Source organism: Mandrillus leucophaeus, unplaced genomic scaffold, assembly GCF_000951045.1.
Source record: "Mandrillus leucophaeus isolate KB7577 unplaced genomic scaffold, Mleu.le_1.0 Scaffold509, whole genome shotgun sequence".
Lineage (NCBI taxonomy): Eukaryota > Metazoa > Chordata > Mammalia > Primates > Cercopithecidae > Mandrillus > Mandrillus leucophaeus.
Genome location: NW_012105464.1, coordinates 292,876 through 306,267, shown reverse-complemented (window position 1 = coordinate 306,267; position 13,392 = coordinate 292,876). Strand labels below are relative to the sequence as shown.

At 38.2% G+C, this 13,392-nt stretch overlaps 1 protein-coding gene across 1 annotated transcript in view; it reads left to right on the top strand.

Moving 5' to 3' along the window:
* Nucleotides 1-7: 7 nt before the first annotated feature.
* TMEM47 (transmembrane protein 47) overlaps nucleotides 8-13,392 on the top strand; it is a 30,424-nt gene continuing 17,039 nt past the window's right edge. Inside the window, exon 1 of the mRNA XM_011996295.1 lies at nucleotides 8-244. Coding sequence (XP_011851685.1) covers nucleotides 19-244 — 226 coding nt within the window. The 5' untranslated portion in view covers nucleotides 8-18. The remainder of the gene's footprint in view (nucleotides 245-13,392) is intronic.

Genomic DNA, 13,392 nt, shown 5'->3' with positions numbered 1-13,392 from the left:
AGACAGCGGCTCCCAGGAATGGCTTCGGCGGGCAGCGGCATGGAGGAGGTGCGCGTGTCGGTGCTGACCCCCTTGAAGCTGGTCGGGCTGGTGTGCTTCTTCCTGACGCTGTATCTGGACCTGGGGGCGGTGCTGAGCCCGGCCTGGGTCACGGCTGACCACCAGTACTACCTGTCGTTGTGGGAGTCCTGCCGGAAACCCGCCAGCTTGGACATCTGGCACTGCGAGTCCACGCTCAGCAGCGGTGAGGGCCCGGCGCGCCGCGACCCCTGCCTCCCGCCCCGGACTGCCTCGCGTCCCACTGCCAGGACAGTCACCACCTGTCCCCACCTCCCCGCGTTCCCTGCCCTGGCCCGTCCCACCCCGTCCAGGCCCTTCTCGTATCCTGGGGCTCCAGCCACCTTCCTGGCCTCCACCCCTCTTCCCTCCACATCCCTGGTCGCCAAACCTAAAGCGACAGCCCACGCCCTCTCCCTCCCCCGTGGCCATTCCTCCTGTTCTGGAGTAACACGTACGCTATTTTGGGTATTTGTTATCATTTGAGGCGAGAGCCATGTGGCTGTGTAAAAAATGCGACGCCTTCCACACCCCCGTTAAAAAAGAAGCAGGCAAAAACTCCCCAACTCCACCGAGATGCTGCGGGGGTTCTCTGTTCGGTCTTCCCCACTCTTTTTTCCCTCCTCTCTCGAGGACGAATTTGCCTAGTGTTCACATTTCTGCCGGTTTCACTCCCCCTTATCTGCGTTTTCACCAATGTATTTCCGTTTGGATTTTATTTCCTTACGTTTTTGATGGATATGAAGAGTTGGGAGAGGGACAGGCTTATTTTCCTTTCCTTTTTTGGTGACGCCGCCGTTGACTGCGAGTTGCCTTTCTTTCTCTGCCACTCTGAGTAACTCTTCTCTCCTCCAGACCTTTCTTTTCTCCATGAGCTACTCACAGATGCCTAGAAAGTTGTGCTTTATTCCGCCAGCGCTGAAAGCTGCAAATGGATAAGATGGGGGTGGTAAGTGGAGAATAAGGTAGCTACTGAGGTTACCAGTCCCAGGGGGCTTTACTGCTTTACGCCCTCCCTGACCCTCAAGTTGCCTTCCCTGGCGCCCCAGTTATGCCCTTAGCAGAAATCTGTCAACTTATGATTTCTTGCTACAAACCCCTTCCTTTCTAATTTTGATTCTTCAACTGCTGGTGTCAGCGCAGAGAAAGGGGAATAAAGGGAGAGGACCTGCCGGCGGTTTTCTTTCTTTCTTTCTCTCTCTCTCTCTTTCTCTCTCTCTCTCTCTCTCTCACACACACACACACACACACACTCACACACACCCACACACACACACAGAGACACCTGAGAAACTCATTACATTCCTTCCAGTTTCATGTCTTCTTGGGACTATTTATAAAGCTTTCCTGGAAACGTTTCAAGTTGTAACAAAGTTGAAATAGCACAAAAATCTGATTTTCCTTTGTCTTTGGTTTCCTGTTATAACACAGATTAGTTCATTTGATTAAGTTTCTTCTGTAAATTTAATTTTGTGTTTAAAAAAGGCTTTTTCTTTGACACTACCTCAAAATTCCCATTGAAGGGTTTCCTCTTTGTTGGTTAATTCACTGTGGAGGGAACTGGTTGGCAGCAGGAGGTCAACATTTAGGTCCTTCAGTTCTTTCAGGGTTGGCTGTTTACAACTTAAGATAAAATAAATCGGCAGAATTTCTTTCTTCGGTAACCAGGGGATCCAAATAAACTTTGGCGAAAATATATCCTTTCCCCTCTTCAGTAATAAAATTTATGTAGGAATGACAGCTTCTGCACGTCTCCTTAGCAACGTGAATGTTTTGCCCCTTTCTCTCTGTCTCCTGAAATAATAGCCCCCTGATTGCATAAAGACTTTTCAGATAGGTTAGAGAAACCAGTTTCAACTCACATTTGCTTTTTAGGCCACTATCCATTTTTCTTGGCCAGGAATGTAGGGAATGGGGAGAAGCCAGCTCGAGTTTGTAGAGCAACATACAGTGTTTGCTAACCTTTTCTTAATTGCCTCCATACCCATTTATCTCAGCTTTTTTCCTCTCTAGTCAAGGAAGTATGGAGACACAAGCCTAATGCAAATAAAGCGGTAATATCACTCTGCAAAGTAAAAATCAAAGGCAGGCCCAGTTTGGGATTTTTCCCCGTTTATTCTACCCCCTTGCTGAAAGTCATAGCCCAGTGTATATTTCTATTTGTGTTTCTGAAAATCAGCTTTCATCTTATCTTGCCTTAAAAAATAGTTTTCAGCCCAGATAAAGTAGAATTCATAAGCAAATGGGTAAAAAGTAGAGACGGTTTTGTTAGAGGTTTTCTGGAACAAGTTCTTGACTTTCTGTATATATAATAGCAGTTCATTTTTTGCTCTCCACGGTGATGGTGGGACGCAGGGCGGGGGTGGAGGAAAGGAAACAAGATATGGAAAATTGCTCTGTGTCCCCACTTTACCAAATGTGCTTTCTTGTGTTATGTGAACTTGAAGCTTCTCTCCACCAGTGTTTTGAAAGGAAGGGGAATGCCCGAATCAAAACCAGCAGTGCTTTTCTTGTCTGTTCCAAAGGGCAAGCAGCTTTTTTCATTCTGTTTGCTGTGTGGAGTAGCAGAAAACAGGGAGGGAAATGTCTTCTGTGAAGATTTTAAGAGATCCACATCTTTGTCTTTCAAAATAAATTACCTTGGGAGGAACCACCAAGGACAATTTTACTGAAGGGCCTTCACCAGGATATTGAAGGCTTAATTAAAAATGTTTGTCTTAATTAGAATTAAAACTGCTGTGAAAAGGCAGGCCTGTATTTACTGAAGGAGCATTTCAGGAATGTTTCTACTCACAATAGTATGCCCTACTTAGACCCAGTTTCCACTGAAACTTTCCCCTAAGCCATTATTTTTAAACTTGCATTTTAATTTTGGTACCAAATGTGCATCGTTTGCTGTTTATAACCTGTTTTATGATTTTAAGCAAAAGTAGAACCATGCCTCTTGTGTTCTGGTGTATTGAAGGTTGCGTCAGCTCTTCTAGTACGAACCAGTAATCCGGTTGTCAGTCAGCCGTAATGCTTTTCTCTGGTGTCCCAATTCAATGTATGGAGGACAGTTGAGGCACTCATCTTAAGTTCTAAGTGTTCCAAAAAGACATATGAGAAAGCGGCTAATTGACTGTGATTAATGGTGGAAAGAAAAAAAAAAAATAAAGTGTGCTTGTTAGGAAGTTTAGAATACGCAGTACTCACATGGCTGCCAGCCACAGAATTCTTTCTTAGGATAGTTTTCCCCAGTACTGTTTTGGGGAACCTTTTAATAAACCTTAAGTCTTACACAAATTATAGTAATATTTTACACTTCTGCTTAGTCACATTTAGTTTGCTAACTTTATTTCTAGGACATAGTTGCTAGGGTTTCACAGCAATTACAAGAATCCTTAGTGTAAATAGGAAAGGCACAAGTGTATACAGAATGCTGATGCCCTAAATTTGATATCAAATGTGCTGTATAACCTCTAAGGAGACTTTACATTTCTTCTTTAAAATGTGTAAATACATAGCTATTTCATATAAAGCATATTGCTTTTTGGTGTCTGCAATTTGTTGACTAAGCAAAAAGCAAGGACATACAGATGGCCAAATGAACACTTTTACTACCAGTAATTTAGGGATATAACAAATTCATTTTTTCTGTTTTTTCATCCACAAAATACTTGATCAAATAGTACCTTTTTCAAGGGATATTGTTAACATCATTCACATACTATCCTAAAAATAGCTGCATTTGTAACATGAGTCACTGGTAGTTTTGAAATGGCAGTATACCGTATGCTAATCATAGGTGAATATTATTATTTCTAATTGACAAGAAATTCTTTTTTGAGTGCTTTATATGTAGATCTTTTTTTAACTTCAGTATAAAAAGCTACTTTAAAAGGAATTTATAAGAAAGCCTATCTTAGGTGTTAAAGATAAATGGAACTGCCTAACCACCTGCAGATCTTAGCAAATCTGAGATATAGTGATTCTGAGTTCAAACATGTTTCATCTGTTCATATTTTACATTTATTCCTTAATTCAAAAACACAGTTTCATCAGGAAACCTCACAATGTGATTTGCTCCACGGAAGGTTCAGCTTGTTGCTTGAAATGTGTTGGTGTTGATGCATTTTTACAAATAGCCCAGCAAGCCTGGAAGTCACCGTCGTTATACCCACTTCTAACTTCCTTGAAAAGAACGCAAGAAGAATGAATGCAGTTTTCTTTAACCTAGGCAGCATAGACGGGTGGACAGTTAGGAGTACCAGAGAGCACCAAAACTTCCTCTACTGATAAGCCAGAGAAAACCAAGTGTAACTTATTTCAAGATTTTCCTGATGGCTTTCTGTTAATGTCTTTTAGATTTTCGAGTTCCTTAGATTTACTTTTACAAAGGACATTTTAATTTGTGAACAGATATAATTTCTCTTTTGCTCACATTCTTAGAAGGATTATAATCCCCAGGGAGCCACTTAGATGAGTCTTGGCAGCTAAGGGATCTGATGGGTGTGGGAAAAGCCTGGCCTTTAATAAAACATTTCAAAACCAAACAAAAACAAACAAAAGCATATCTCAAGCAATAGATTTCACCTGCTGTCGGGAATACATTTCAAGAAATTTCCTGCAAGTTTTTGTTTAATAGTAAGACCGCTTACAGAGACCATAGGTATAGTCAGTGCTACTAGACATGTTAGTGAAAGGGATATAGACGCTTCAAAATATGTCTCTGGAATACCTAACCTAAATACCACAGCAGGGAGCTCCCTGAACCTCTTCTGGTTCTGAGGGCTACCCCCAAATAACTAACTGAATAAATAAATAAATACCACAACAAACTTCCATGTGAGCTATGCTAAATTATAATGTAATTCTGTGTCACAGTAGAGTAGTATTTTGGAGAATTCACGAGACACTGGATTCTAACTGACCGGAACTTGGCCACTTACCAATCATGTGACCTCATACAACTTAATGTCTGGTTTATCATAAAGATTAAATATAGGAAAGTGTCTGTTTGTTAGTGTTATGTTTCTTCCTGGTTATATATTCAGTAAAACCCAGTGATACTTTTTTCAATAATTGAAGATTTTTCCCCTTTAAGGAGTAAAGTCTCTGCATTGCATAATGCATTGCATAATGAAGTACCTTGTTAATTTTAAATTTAAATTTTGATATACATTACCTAGCATGTAACAATGCTCTTGGTTGATCACAAATCTATTATCCTTTTATTCAGTACTATTACAGGCCAGACACCTCAGTTATCCCCAACGTCACAATAAACTTGCAAGGTAGCTAAAGTTATCTGTATATATTATTGAGGAAACTTTGGATTTTTGTTAAGATTACCAAGGTCTCAATTAACTGGTGGTAAAGACAGATTCTTACCAAGAGTATTCCAGTTGCTAATGCCGGGAAACTAACCACAACACAAGTTAGTCGTATAAAATAGCCATTTTATTATACTCATGAATTCTGTGGGTCAGGAATTCAGATAGGACATAATGAGGATGGATGTCTGGAGCCCTTGCTGAAGATAGCTTGAATGGCTAGGAACCGAAACGTCTGGAACTGTAGGGTCATTTTCCAAATGATTTCGCTCACAGGTTTGGCACCTTGGTGGGGAAAGCCGTGAGATACTGAGCAAAGCTGTGACTCTCCCTGGAATGCCTACAGGTGGCCTTTCTAGCATTGTGGTCTTAGGATAGTTGGAATTCTTACAAACGAAGTGAGTCCCGCAGGGCAAGAGTCATAAAAGAGCCAGACTCTCCGAACTAGGCTGAGAAATCACACATCTCTTCTACCACATTCAGTTGGTTACAAAGGAGCCATATGGCCAGCTTGGATTTAAGGGAAGGACAATTGAATGCCACCTTTTGATGGAGCAGTGGCAAGGTCACGTTGTAGAAGAGAATGTGGGATAGGAGTTGCTGTTGGGCTATGTTTGGAGCATACAGTCTGACGCTGAGTCTAAATGCAAATCTGCATTCTTTATTGCCTTTGAAGAACAACAACAACAAATAGCCAACCAGCTTGTCTGTGCTTTGTAGCTTCTGTACTTAAGAACTTTGAATTGATTATATAAATAATGTCTGACTGGGACAGAAACTTCCCTCAGCCAGCGTATGGCTTTCATGACTGGTTACTTGTACTTTGGATAGGAGAGGGAATGAACTCAAGAACGTAACTTTTCCACAGAGAGATACATATAAAACCTTCCAGAATCTTTGGTTTAGTCTCACACAACCAAGACTCAAACCGATTATGAATCTGGACTGTAATTTGCTACTTTATGTTGTATGATAAGATTTTACTCTTTTTTTAGAAAGTTGTGAATGCATCTGATGATATGCTTGGTACATGAACACTAAAACATTAAGATTCCAGACAGGAGCCAAGTTTTATAGTGCCAGAGAAGTGTTGGAGTTAGAGTTATTTTTTGTTTGTTTCCTTTTCCTTTGTTTTAATAACATAACTCTTCGCTTGACTACTGTCCATGTATTGAATCACAGAGTTGTAACATGTTTAAAATAGGCAAGATTTTTAACATAACCCAGTCTAATCACATTTATTACATGATTAAGGAAAATGAGGAAGGATAGAATGTTAAAGACTCAATAGAGGGGATACATTTTGCCATAGTATTTTTGGAGGGTTGGTTTTTAAAATGTTCTGTAATATTGTAGGTAACTGTCACTTGGTGTTTGAAGGATTGTTGAATGATGTCATGTATGGCAGTTTGGATGAAGAGGTGAAGGACTGCATGTGAAATAGCTGCCCACTTTTTGTAAGATTATCATCCATGATTTGAATTCACATAGAATTAAAGTCTGAAAATAGAATTATATGTGTTGATAAGTACATTTCAGATGTTTATTACCATCAAATTTACATTTTAACCATGACTAGTGCTTAAAAATAAACACCTCTACTTTAAGTTTCTCCATGATGGGGTACGTTAAAACAACGGCTTGGCTGGGCACGGTGGCTCACGCCTGTAATCCCAGCACTTTGGGAGGCCGAGGTGGGTGAATCATGAGGTCAGGAGTTCGAGACCAGCCTGACCAACATGTTGAAACTCTGTCTCCACTAAAAAAACAAAAAATTGGCTGGGTGTGGTTGCGGGCACCTGTAGTCCCAGCTACTCAGGAGGCTGAGGCAGGAAAATAATTTGAACCTGGGGGGCAGACATTGCAGTGATCCAAGATCGTGCCACTGTACTCCAGCCTGGGCGGCAGAGCAAGACTCCATCTCAAAAACAATTTGAAAAAGCTTAATTTGTTTTAACTTTTATTTTAGGTTCAGGGGACATGTGCAGGTTTGTTATGTAGGTAAACTCATGTCACTGACGTTTCTTGTACAGGTATTAAGCCTAGTACCCAATAGTTATTATTTTTCCTGATCCTCTCCCTCCTCCCACCCTCAACCCTCAAGTTGACCGCAGTGTCTGTTATTCCCTTCTTTGTGTTCATGAGTTCTCATGATTTAACTCCCACTAATAACTGAGAACATGCTGTATTTGGTTTTCTGTTCCTGCGTTAGTGTGCTAAGGATAATAGCCTACAGCTCCTTCCATGTTCCCACAATATGCATGACCTTGTTTTTTGTTTTTGTTTTTGTTTTTGTTTTCTGGCTGCATAGTATTCCATGGTGTATATGCACCACACTTTCTTCACCCCATCTGTCATTGATTGACATTTAAATTGATTCCAAGTCTGCTATTGTGAGTTGTGCTGCAGAGAACATTCTCCTGCATGTGTCTTTATGGTAGAACAATTTCTGTTCTTTTGGGCGTATAGCCGGCAATGGGATTGCTGGGTTGAATGGTAGTTCTTGTTTTAGGTCTTTGAGAAATCGCCGTACTGCTTTCTACAATGGTTAAACTAACATACATTCCCACTAACTGTGTATAAGTGTTCCCTTTTATCCAAAACCTTACCAGCATCTGTTAGTTTTTTGACTTTTTAATAGAAGCCATTCTCCATGGGGTGAGATGGTATCTCATTGTGGTTTTGATTTGCATTTCTCTAATATCAGTGATGTTGAGCTTTTTATTCATATGCCTGTTGGACACATGTATGTCTTCTTTTGAAAAGCGTCTGTTCATGTCATTTGCCCATTCTTAATGGGGTTGTTTATTTTTCTCTTGTAAATTCGTTTACGTTCTTTACAGATGCTGGCTATTAGACCTTTGTCAGATGTATAGCTTGCAAATATTTTATCCCATTCTGTAGGTTGTGTACTCTGTTGATAGTTGCTTTTGCTGTGCAGAAACTCTTAACTTTAATTGATCCAATTTTTCAATTATTGCTTTTGTTGCAATTGCTTTTGGCGTCTTTGTTATGAAATCTCTGTCCATTCCTGTGTCCAGGATGGTATTGCCTACCTTGTCTTCTAGGTTTGACAACGTAGTTTATAGTTTATGGTTTTGGGTTTTACATTTAAATCTTTAACCCACCTTGAATTGATTTTGTATGTGGTGTAAGAAAGGGGTCAATCTTCTGTATATGCCTAGCCAGTTATCCCAGCATCATTTGTTGAATAGGGAGTCTTTTCTCCATTGCTTGTTTTTGTCAATTTTGTCAAAGTTCACATGGTTGTAGGTGTGCAGCCTTATTTCTGGGCTCTCTGTTCTGTTCCATTGGTCTATATGCCTGTTTTTGTACTACTAGTACCATGCTGTTTTAGTTACTGTAGCCCTGTTGTATAGTTTGAAGTCAGGTAATGTGATGCCACCAACTTTGTTCTTTTTGTATAGGATTGCCTTTGCTATTCGGGCTCTTTTTTTGGTTCCATATGAATTTGAAAATAGGTTTTCTAGTTATGTGAAGAATGCCATAGATAATTTGATAGGAATAGCATTGAATCTGTAGATTCCTTTGGGCAGTATGGCCATGTTAATGCTATTGATTCTTCCTATCCATGAGCATGGAATGTTTTTCCATTTGTTTGTGTCTTCTGTGCTTTATTTGAGCAGTGTTTTATAATTATCCCTATAGATATTTCTCCCCCCTGGTTAGCTGCATTCCTAGATATTTTATTTTATTTTTATTTTTTTGTGGCAATTGCAAATGGGATTCCCTTCCTGATTTGGCTCTCGGCTTGGCTAACAATAGCTTAATTTTAAATTGAATAAGAGTTCCCAAAATTATGTGGAAGTCAGCTATGTTAAGTTTCTTAAATTGATTAAATGAATATTAATGTTTCATTCAATAACTTAATTGCATTCTGGCTTTATTAAAAATATGTATTAATTTATCAAAAAAGATTGAATGTTCTTTCAGCAGAATTGCAACCTCTCACATTAAAGGCACTGACAGTTAAATTTTACTAATCTTTTCAAACTATTGGTTCACCTCCCTTGAAAATTAGACAAAGACACCTTTCCTTAACATTTTTACTCTTAGGTTTATGTGTGATTTGGGGACACTTGTAGATCATCAATTTTCTATTCTAATCATGAACACCAAGGACTCTCACTTAAAAATGTATAACGAAACATCCATGCTCTTCCAAAGAACCGGGAAAAAATATCTATATTACCTTTGTCTCTATCAGCTTATTGACTGTTATGAGGTTTAAAATCATATTTTAATGAGCCATGTTTCAAAAGATCACAAATATTTATGCTTTCTGTTCAAAATGTATGTTTATTAGGCAAAACAATGTTAAAAAAATAGAAGTTGAGACCCCCGAATTACTTATTCTCTGTACGTAAAAAGGGACAGACACAAAATAACTCAAATTTTCATCAAAGAAGATTTTATTGCCATCATGTTTAAGGTCCCTAAACCAAATATTCACCAGAATGCTGCCATGATGCTCTGTGAATGAAGCCTAGAATCTATTCTTAGCTCCTCTGGGAAACTTAAAGGGAGGTACATTCGAGTGCTTCCCTCTATTTTTCCATCTTCTCACTTGTACTCAGTGAGTTAACTTCATTGAAACATAGTCATTGATTTTCTAGCAGGGGGTAGACATTATTCTGATACAAAGTCAGCCAGTTAGTCTGTGTTCCAGGCCTTGTGGAAGGTAGTGAGAATAAAATGATGAGTGAAACAAATGGTGTGTTTTAAACAAATTATTAATAATTAAATAAATGTGCAAAGTGCTGTGAAGGAGGAAACAAAGGTTCTATTTCTGCAGCGGGGCATTAAGAAGGAGCTGGTGGGAGTACTAGCTTTGCCAGTTTTATTCCTCTGTATTTACTAAAGGGAGATCTTAATACTCATCGTGGCTGGCTGTCTGGCTTTCTTCATTCTACTCTTTGATTATTCTTAGCTCCCCTAAACCCATCACAGTAACTTTAGTTGCTTAGAGGAAGTTTCACCCACTCCTAATCCTGGAGTAGTAGGTTTTCTTTGTGCTTTTCAAAATAATCCAGTTTTCCTAGTTGTAACCTAATTCGGTTTTTATTCAAAGAGTGAAAAAAGAACAATGTTCAAAACACCAAAGTCATCACAACTTGGTAAAAATACCATGATTAGAAATTATGATTGAAAAATACCAGTACCTGTTAGATAACACTAGTTACCATCAAATGCTAATGAAAGCTTTCAAAGACGGTGTATGGTAAGAAACAGCAGTCATTAGAGCTGATAGTGTCTTTCTTTTTGTCCACATACTGGAACTTGCCTTCACAGCAAGGCTCTTTGCTAAATACTGTATTCAAATGGTTTTATTTGAGGAAACAACACCATATGTTACTGTGTTTAGATTATTAATTACATTTCCACTGAATTGTCTAAGATAGAATTCTGTGAAGCAGCTAAAATGTTCCTTTATTTGTTAAAAATAAAAAGTATGTGTATTTTTTTTTTTCTAACATCAACATAAAACAGCTCCAAGATCTTGAATGAAATTGTCATTGTTAAACACTAGTAACCCGTCTGGCATTTTGGACAACTGAGATTTTCCAAAATTTGGCAAAATTAACATGCATTTTGGTCATTAGGGTAATTGCATCATCTGTTTGGATGGTTACCTGGGGTCATTTATGTCTGTAGTTTAAAATCAGGTTAGCACCATACTTTGGAGGCAGTCTGTATCTGTGAATGGGCCTAAAGGGTAGTATTCGAAATCACATTGTTGCCAGCCTGATTACTACTATGGATACCTAACATAGTTGCTTTTGCAAACATCTATTTTGCTTTGTGTGTCACAACACACATAGTATTTATATTGTAAATGTATAAAATACAAATAGTTACTTGCCTTATATTGGATAGAAAGGCTGTATCCTCATATACAAAGAAATATTTCTTTGCCCAAGAAAAATTATAGTTTTGATATCAGTTGTTTTAATAAAAGAAGTGATCATTTTAATTATTGAAATTAGAATCGGAATTCATTTGGCTGCTTTTCTTTGTGTCTACATCACAGAGTGGTGGAAAATTAATGCAGTATCGACAAATTTAGGTCAGAATGCAACTTAGCCGATAAACCAAGATTTAAACTGCCTCAGTAACGGTTTCAGTTTTCCACTTCATTAGTCACATGCAGACTAACTTTTAAAAGTTAAGTAGATCATTTGATACCTTTAGAAGTAGTTAGGCTAAGTTTATATTTCTACACAAAATAGCATTCCATTCTTTGTATGTGAGGATACAGCCTTCCTATCCAAACTCAGATATATGTAGCATTAATATTAAGAAAAATTCTTTAGTTACATTTGGTGAAAATAATTAAATGCCATCATTTCTGACAAAGTGAGCTAGTTGGGAAAAAGACAGAGTCTTTGGTGAATAGATGGATAATTTAGGGAATGTGAGTTTGAAATATTCTTCTGTATCTGAGCTTTTTTTTTTTTTTGCCTTTAGTACTAAACCATCCCACTATTTCCAGTTTCTGATGATAGAATGGGATTAGCAATACTAACTTAACTAAGTTCTCAACAATATAATTTAAATGTTTTGCTATAAATATGTCCTACAAATGAATACAAGTATTTAGAAAAGCTGAATGTTTGATGGGAATGAGCAAAAATAATCCAGTCTGTGTGGGTGAATTAGGAAGAATTTGTATATAACTTGTAATTCAAGATGATAGGGAAAAATCACTGTTCTAACTTGTCTAGCGAATTATTTTATTACAGTTATAGATATCATTTTGGATAATATAATTTCCTTTTGGAGGCATTCAAAAATGAAAATGCAAGTGCCAGGCTGACAAATGAGAACGTGATTTAAAAATCTGTTTTAATTTGTGATGAGAATTATAGAAAAGGGAGAATCATCTATAAAAACAACAGAATACATTGAGGGAAATACTACCCACCTAAACAGTAGGACTTCTGTTTCTAAGGTTAAAAACGTATTTTTCCATTGCTTTTTAATTATATCTAATTTTCTAAAGGAAATAGCCATTGTGTGCTCAGGGATTTACATATAGTAGAATGAATCTCAGCATATAACCAATAGCTACAGAGGTAAATAAATTAGCGAGTGTTTGACAAGTGAAATTTTTCTAAACGAGGTGAGCGGAGGCAGAAAGCTTTAGGAACTGGTTTTGTGCGTTGCCCTTGGCTCGAAAATATGGAAAACATATCCTCGTTAAAATTTTGTCTTTTCTGAAAATTGGAAGTGACTTTTGATGATGAATTCCCCAAGGGAATGACAGTTCTCCAATTGGACAATTATAACGTGGTCCATAGAATTTTCATAATGCAGTGGCAATTTCAGACCAGTCTCATATGTTACACTGCTAAAGTAAGTCAGCACAATTCTGCAGAATACTAAACCATTTATAGACTTTGGAAACTCTGATGCCACCTAATAAAAATACCTTGAAAGAGGACTTGAAATCAGTTCCTGAGTTGCATCTTAATGTTGAACTCGATGGTGTAGTATATAGGGACTGCCTGATTTTTATCCTGTAACTGCCAGAGGAATATACCATTATGTGTATATATTTTCCTGGAGTTTTTTTTTTTTTTTTTCATTTTACTTTTTTTTTTTCTGTTATAGAAAACACTAGTAGAGAAGGATACACTTATTTTGAGCTTCCACTTCTTTGGGTGCAGTTTGAATGCTCCCAGTGTGTCACTGTGTCAATTTTGCCAAAATTCTCTTGAGAGAACCTGACACGTAACATGGCAGCCTGATTTCAGGTTTGGTCTTCAGATCCAAAACATGCCTCCCGGCCCATTCGAGCCCTCACCAGTTTATCAACCAAGGATGTATGTTATTTCCTCAAAACTGATTTCACCTGTTCTCTGTGGGCTCAGAAATCAAACTCAGATTTCCAATCAGCTGGCCCGACATTGAACAATGGCCCGTTTTAATTGTGCAGAGCACTGCAATTTGTAAAACAGCACCATGGTCATTGATGTTCTGCAGGTCTGGTTTGTGT